Genomic DNA, 7,414 nt, shown 5'->3' with positions numbered 1-7,414 from the left:
AAAGACTAGTTAATGTAGGAACTAAACAACCCAAAGCCCTGGACAACATCCAGTTCCTGTGTTAGCTTGTGTCAATTGTACTAACGATGCCTGGACTGCAAGAATGGCACTTATTTAGAACACCTTGTGAAAATTGATAAAGTTAAAGAAATGTTAATTTTTCTAAAGGAGTAACAATAGCAAGCTTAGCGAATCACTTTGATTCAACTCTAACATGCCCACAGACTGTAACTTATTTAACCAGGTATACAATACAGTGTTTATCTTTTACAGTGATTTTATTTAAATAATTAGAAGAAATCAATTGCTGTTCATAATGAAAATAAATCTGGCAATTTGCTTACAATCTCACATTTGAAAATAAGTAAAACTATGTGCAAACACATACAGGGCAAATTTATCATTTTCATTAGAAAAAACTTCTCAGGGGGAGAGGAGAGCAATGCCTAAGAAACACTGAGGTCTGTTGGGTAACATTTTCATTTAAAGATTTTTAGATAGAAAAATAAGTCATCTAATTCTGAGGAAATCAGATTTTAAATGAGTACATCTTCCATTAATTTATTATAATTCGTTCTCAAAATTACCAGCTTGGGTAAGTTAAATAGTGATAAATTAAATGCCTGCAATGTATTATAACAGTAATTTTAATATTCTAACCATTTCATAAGATTGCGCTAAATGTTCTGTCCAATTACATTATAACTGGCCAAACCTGTGTGATTGCCTGCTTCAACCCCAGATTTCTTCTGGGGCTGCAGGGGAAAAAGAATCTATCTGTATTGATTATTGAAGACCACACAATTTATAAAGCAACACTGTCCCCATTTGGTTTCTAATGAGTTATCTAGTGGTTCTCCCAGTTACTCTGATGTGAAAATCCGGAGCAGGACTTCTTTGAAGGAAGAAGCAAAAACACAGTTCATATTTGCTTCCAGGATGCGGAGCAGGTGATTAGTTGTAGAGATTGAGGAGTCAGATGTGTATTTTCTTTCCCTCTTCTTTTTGAAACAAAGCATTACCGTCCGTCCACACATACAGTGTGTTCTTCTTCAACTTCCAGTTTTCACTGAGTCAGCTCCACTTGCTGTGGTGGATCCGGGGCCCTTTGTTGCCAGGATGGGTTAGCCGACCAGAGAGAATGGGGCTTCTCCACCCCCTCAGCCTTGGGCTGTGCCCCAGAGGAGGGGAGAGGAAAGCTACCTTCCATCCTCTGGGGGACAGAGCCATTACCACTGGGTGGTGGAACGCAGCCGCCGTACCCTGTGCCCACACGCATCTGGGGCTCCTTCATAAACAATATCGGTTGCACTGACCCTATACAATAAAAAAAGAAAGAAATTTTAGAATTCACGTCATGCACAATCTCCAGCAAGAGATATCTTAATAGCACTGGCTGGAGAACAGACCTGAAATGTGGCGCAAAATGAGCCCATTCCTGAACCATTCAAGACCCAATGCTTTAAAAATGAAAATACTTTTGGTTGGTTGAGATGATTCAAAGGACTATGCTACCCGACAGTGCCCTTTCACTTTCCCTGTGTATTTCCTCTCTCCCCGTCTAGACCGTAAGTGACTTGAGGCCGGAGCTCAGGCTGTGAACGCACTTGCATTCCTATCCCCTCGCATGGTGCTCTGACCTCTCGTGGTGCTTCCCACTGGGCCTGCAGCTGCTGATGCTGGCTGAGGTCAATGAATATGGTGCTGTGGGTCCGCCCCTGGCACAGCCTGTGTTTTTAATAGGTTTCCCAGGAGCAGAGGAGGGATTAGCACAGACCCAATCTTGATTTATGAGACAGCTGGACATGATATTAGGAGGCGGTTGTGTGAGTGGCATGTAGAGAATGGCTCAAGCTGTTTGCAATAGAGCAGTGATGGCGAACCTTTTGAGCTCGGCGTGTCAGCATTTTGAAAAACCCTAACTTAACTCTGGTGCCGTGTCACATATAGAAGTTTTTTGATATTTGCAACCATAGTAAAACAAAGATTTATATTTTTTATATTTATTTTATATATTTAAATGCCATTTAACAAAGAAAAATCAACCCAAAAAATGAGTTCGCGTGTCACCTCTGACATGCGTGACATAGGTTTGCCATCACTGCAATCGAGTGACCCAAAAGAGAAATATTCTAACCTATTCCTGAGTACTCAGCCGAGTCCTTAGCTCTTTCCTGAGTTTAGCCATATCATGGTCAAATCACTGTGCTATTGGTTAACTTACAAAATCATAATATATGTGCCTCTAGAGTGGATTACCTTTGTAACAAAGAGTTATGTATTTTTAGCTCTTCAAGAAAAAGTAGAATGTAACTATAAGATATTCTATTACTTTCTAATAATGCTACGAATAACAACAAAATCAAAGCAACTTTTGAAAATGGCGAATGTTTTCATTACCCAGGCAACAACACTGGGAACAGTACGTACAGCACGATAATATTTACCATAATTTTAATTGTCAGTTCCTAAGTGTACCTTAATATCCAGGGTGTCCCTCTGGATATTATGAAGTAAAGTTCAACGGAATTGGGTCCCATGGCAACGTATGTATGAGAGGTAAGTTTAGAGTAAGTTTTAAAAAATAAGAAGCCTATGTTCTCTCTACAAGGAAATCTGGGAGGAGAGTATGGTAATAAGCATATTTGTGAAGGGCAAATATCAGAACATGTAAGTGCAGCTGAAACGCTAGCAGAGGAACTGTTTTTGTTGGCTCCAAGGTTTTCTGAACCTTTCTCAAAGCTTATGATACAAAGTATACTCAGCCTTGTTCTCTGAGTTATGAAACAGAACTTTGATATCTGAGACTGAAACCCCAGAAGTTGATCAAAATACAACTCTTGTCAAAGGCATTATGTCAACGCATATCTAACTCCATCTCTACCTGAGGCGGGTTGAGTTCCAGAGGGGCCTGGATTGATTGGTGGCCCCTCTCCCAGTGGCCTGGATGGACTTCCTAGATGTCCAGGCTTGCCACTGAAGGCTAGCTCTGATAAGACTTGAATACTCCCCATGCCCTGGGAGAACCCCCTCATCAACCTAGCTGTACAAGAACCCTTCCTTCTAGAACATGGAACGCATTTTCTTAGATCCATTGACAGTGTCCCTGGAACTATGCCGACAACTACCAATATACACCCGAACCCCAAGAATGACCACAAAGCCCAACCTAACTCAAAATGAGTCAACTCATCGTGAGCTTGCTCAAAGGGACCTAGCAGACTGCTATGTGACCAGGGATTTGAGACCATGGTAACCTCACATCTAAGGCAGGAATCCAGTCCAAATATCTTTCTCTGAAGCTCGGGGGCATTCCAATACAGCCAGCGGCTCACAGAGCTCATCCAATTTTAACTCTTGCTTCTGGGCTTACATGACACTTTTCACATTCAGAAAAACATTCAGGAGGAAAGTAAAGATAACCATTCACCAGACTCCAGGGAGGTAAACTGGCCAACATCTGCTGCCTGGCCGTCCTGGGGGGCCACAGGTCGAGTCCCATCCCCAAGACTCTGGTGTTCCCTTAGAACCACAAACTGCAGAGAATAAAAGGGAGGGAGAGAGAGAACATCGTTATAATTCATACATTATCTCAGCGTACATGATCAGAGGCTACGGCTTCTCATGTTCATACTATGGAAGTTGAAAGCTGAAGGAAAGGTCCTGTCAAATTTATTTCTCTGGCTAATGAATGAGAAGTTTAGTTCAGTTTGAAACTTGATGTTGCTCTCTATTAAAGCAGCCAGGCCCTATCAATGTCTTTACTGAACGATCTATCCTAATGCCAGAATCGCAAGTTTTGGGTCATGCTTTACTTTAATCAACCCAAGAATCCATAAGTGTTCTAAGCATTGCCAATAGGCCAGGAAAAATAATATCTCCTATAAGATGTGCTCCAACTAAGTTAATAAAATTCATTTAACTATGCTACCAAGTTCTGAGTAATTGGAGTCATGCATGGGTAGTAATAACTAATAGTGCAAATACTATTTGCAGGAATCCACCAAATGCTTTTTCATGCTTGAACAGTGTGGGAACCAGAATTCTAAAAGGCAGGCACAGAAAGTAACGTTTCTTTTTGGGCAATAAAATGATTATCTCTGTTATTATTTGTATTATCCACAATTGGTGTGGCACTTGCAATGGGGGCTGATCAGAGGTCACTGGCTCACATTCGCACCTTATACATTGAATATTAAAATAGATCAATGATAAAAGGAAAGAAAAGAAGTGACTTCAGGCCCCAGAATAAAGGGCGCAGTTTGGGAAAGTCCTTCCTTACGGATCAGTGACTCAGAGGAGGCACTGCCCAAGGTTTTGGCTAATCAAGCTCCATTGGTTCGGAAATGAGCCCTACATAAGAAGAAGCCCATAACTCAGAAATACAAGGAGGAAAAGGGAATGGAAAAACCTTGCTCAGGTTTTGAGAAAAGTATAGAAAGGAATGATGAGTGGAGTTGATTCGGGAGAGAAATGTTGATTATGGAAGAGTGGATCCCCTGAATACCTGTTTCCATTCTCTTACTAGAGGCCTGGCTTGCACCCTCTCCAATCTGGGACCCCACAGGGATCAGCCCTAAACTGGCAGTCGGACATCCCTCTCACAATCCAGGACCGCTGGTTCCTAACTGCTTGCCTGCCAGCCTGATTGCCCCCAACTGCCCTCCCCTGCCAGCCTGATCTCGCCCCTAACTTCTTGCTCCCCTGCCAGCCTGATCTCGCCCCTAACCGCCTCTGCCTCGGCCCCCACCACCTTGGCTTTTCCGGAAGGAAGTCAGACATCTGGAAGATGTCCGGTCGATCCGGTCTAATAGTATATTACCCTTTTATTAGTATATATTTCCCACAACACTAATCCTTCTCCTTGTCATGAATGGACTCCCTGAAGCAACATTTTGTAAAATCAATCTGTGACCCACTGTTATGGGGGTATGCCCATTATTTCCAGCTCCAGTCAAAACTCAGCCTTCTGCACTGCAAAATTTCCAACCCCATGTCTCCCTGTGAGCAGAACACAGGTCTCTGAATCCTGGGCTGAGACATGGATGGCAGCTGACAGAACCAGATTTGTTTCTGCAGCAGCTGCTCCTCGTTGGCGTGCTCAGCTCTGTCCCGCTCTCACTGATATCTGGTGAGGGCGACTGAGTTTGGGAGCCCCCGTCCCACACACCCCACACCCCCCGTCCACCAACCAAGAAGCTACTCATGACAACAAGCTGCTCATGGCAACGGCAAGTGTTTTTGATTTCTTAAAAAGATACACAACGATTGTGTCTCCTTCTCTCCCTGAGTTAAGTCAGGTGAATTCAACTTGCTACTCAACACCTGACCAAAATGCCATATAGACTGACAAGCGCAACCTGTGGACTTAGAAGTCACAAGGCCTCGAAGAACTGAGGACATTCTATAGCGAAGTGCACCCAGAATCACACACTTACGGAATTTCTAGAGACAGAGGAATCTTAGAGCTCATCGAACCCAAACCCCTTGGTGTCCTGAAGAGGAGGCAGGGGGTACGTGTCGTGCTGAAAGTTAGACCTCCATTTGCTGTGAGGATCAGTCAGGCTAGAACCCACATTTCTAATTGTATTTCTATACTCAGGTTCAACCACAAAATCAGTATATGCTGGATGATAGTATAGGCTGGGTGGAGGATAGTATAGGCGGTGAAAAGCGTAACTGCAGGAAAGCTATCCTCTGGGGATGCACATGAGGTGGAGGCAGGGAAACGGGCAAAGTGATATGGGAAGGACTCCAAAATGTGCCTTTGCCTCTCCATAAGCTCTCCTAATTAACATTTCCCTGTTCGCCCACCGGTTTCAATCCCCCATGGACCTGCCATATATTCCAGCCTCTTCCACAGTCTATCCCACCGATAATACCTACAGCACACAGTGAACCAGTCAAGTCATCTCTGACAGGTCTCTGGGAACAAAAATACCAAGTTTCAAACGTTTAGCCTGTCTCAAGGCTGCCCTCTAGTGTTTGAAGATCAATTTCTGAAGTGGGTCATCCGGGAAGCATTTTGAACTTGAATCCATAGGGTTGCCAGATAAAAAATAGGGCACCTGGTTAAATTTGAATTTAAATTGGAACTTTTAGTATTAGTATGAATGGAACTAGGTGGACCGTATTTTTTATTTGCTAAGCCTGGCAACTGTTTTGCTGCTGCAGTTCAGGGATTTAAAATGTTTGTGAGGAAAGAAACAGGCAGACAATTAGGAGAAACACCTTGGGTTTTTAAGACATCCATCTGAAGAGGATCACCTACAATTGGGAAAGACTTTTCATATACACATCACAATCCACGTTATAGGAAAAAGCTGCATGATCGAAAGAAAGGTTCCGTGAGTTTCTAGTGCAATTAAAGTATGGCACTACTGTAGCCTGTTGGATTACTTTACTTTAGGGCAGAGTCCCCCAGCCCAACCAGGTGGAGGCGGAGGCAGGGAAACAGGCAAAGGGATATGGGAAGGGCTCCAAAATGTGCCTTTGCCTCTCCATAAGGTCTCCTGATAAACGTTTCCCTGTTTGCCATGGTTCGACATGGGTGCTTATGGAGAGGCAAAGGCACATTTTGGAGCCCTTCCCATATCCCTTTGCCTGTTTCCCTGTCCCCGCCCCCGCCCCGCCCAGTTATTGTGGTGTCCGCTATCACATTAACACCCGCTGGAAGCTAGATCAGCTTCCAGTCCCTCTGAACTCAGAAGAATTAGAAAAACTGAGCTGGGATTGGTACAAAGCCAATTTCTTGCTTCATGCACTTTGGTCACGTTACCCAAGGTTGGGGGCCAGGGGACATCCCAGCCTCTCCATCTGCAGGCCTGGCGCTCACATCTCTGTTCGAGTCTTCGTAAGGGTTTTTTGGATTTTTCGATAGCAGCTTCTGAGTCCTGCAATCAAACCAAAATGTGAGACCATCTCAACACAACACAAAACAGTAGCCCGCTCAGGCATGGTCAGGGACGACTACGTTTGCTACTGCAATTTAGGTACTTAAAATGCATGGGGGAGATGAAACATTGAGAAAACTAGAAAGACAACTTGGGGTTTTTAAGCCCTTACTTTCTGCAGAACTTTCCAGATGATGTTTCACTTTTTCCAAGGTGCTGTGAGATGGGGGTGGGGGTGGGAAGGGGGGATGGCATAAAATGGAAATGGGGAGGGAGCCATGAATTTATTGAATACTACCTACATCCTAGGCACTGTCCTAGGACTGGAGATATAGCAACCCCCCAAAACAACAACAAAACATCTCTACCTTAACGGATCTACACCTTGGTGGGGAGGTGGGCAGTCTATGGAAATAGTTGCACAGCAATCACGTGACACACTATATCAGCTCATTTCATAAGTGAAGCCAGTGGGGCCGGAAGACAGCGTGACCACCCAAGGCACCTGCTAACTAGGGCAG

At 44.0% G+C, this 7,414-nt stretch overlaps 1 protein-coding gene across 1 annotated transcript in view; it reads right to left on the bottom strand.

Annotated features, from left to right (window-relative positions):
• Window positions 1-259: 259 nt before the first annotated feature.
• EGF (epidermal growth factor) overlaps window positions 260-7,414 on the bottom strand; it is an 85,002-nt gene continuing 77,847 nt past the window's right edge. The window contains exons 21-23 of the mRNA XM_006755233.2: window positions 6,779-6,893; window positions 3,431-3,536; window positions 260-1,317 (exon numbers count right to left, since the gene is read on the bottom strand). Coding sequence (XP_006755296.1) covers window positions 1,067-1,317; window positions 3,431-3,536; window positions 6,779-6,893 — 472 coding nt within the window. The 3' untranslated portion in view covers window positions 260-1,066. The remainder of the gene's footprint in view (window positions 1,318-3,430; window positions 3,537-6,778; window positions 6,894-7,414) is intronic.

Source organism: Myotis davidii, unplaced genomic scaffold (assembly GCF_000327345.1).
Source record: "Myotis davidii unplaced genomic scaffold, ASM32734v1 scaffold973, whole genome shotgun sequence".
NCBI lineage: Eukaryota > Metazoa > Chordata > Mammalia > Chiroptera > Vespertilionidae > Myotis > Myotis davidii.
This window is presented reverse-complemented; position numbering and strand designations above follow the sequence as displayed.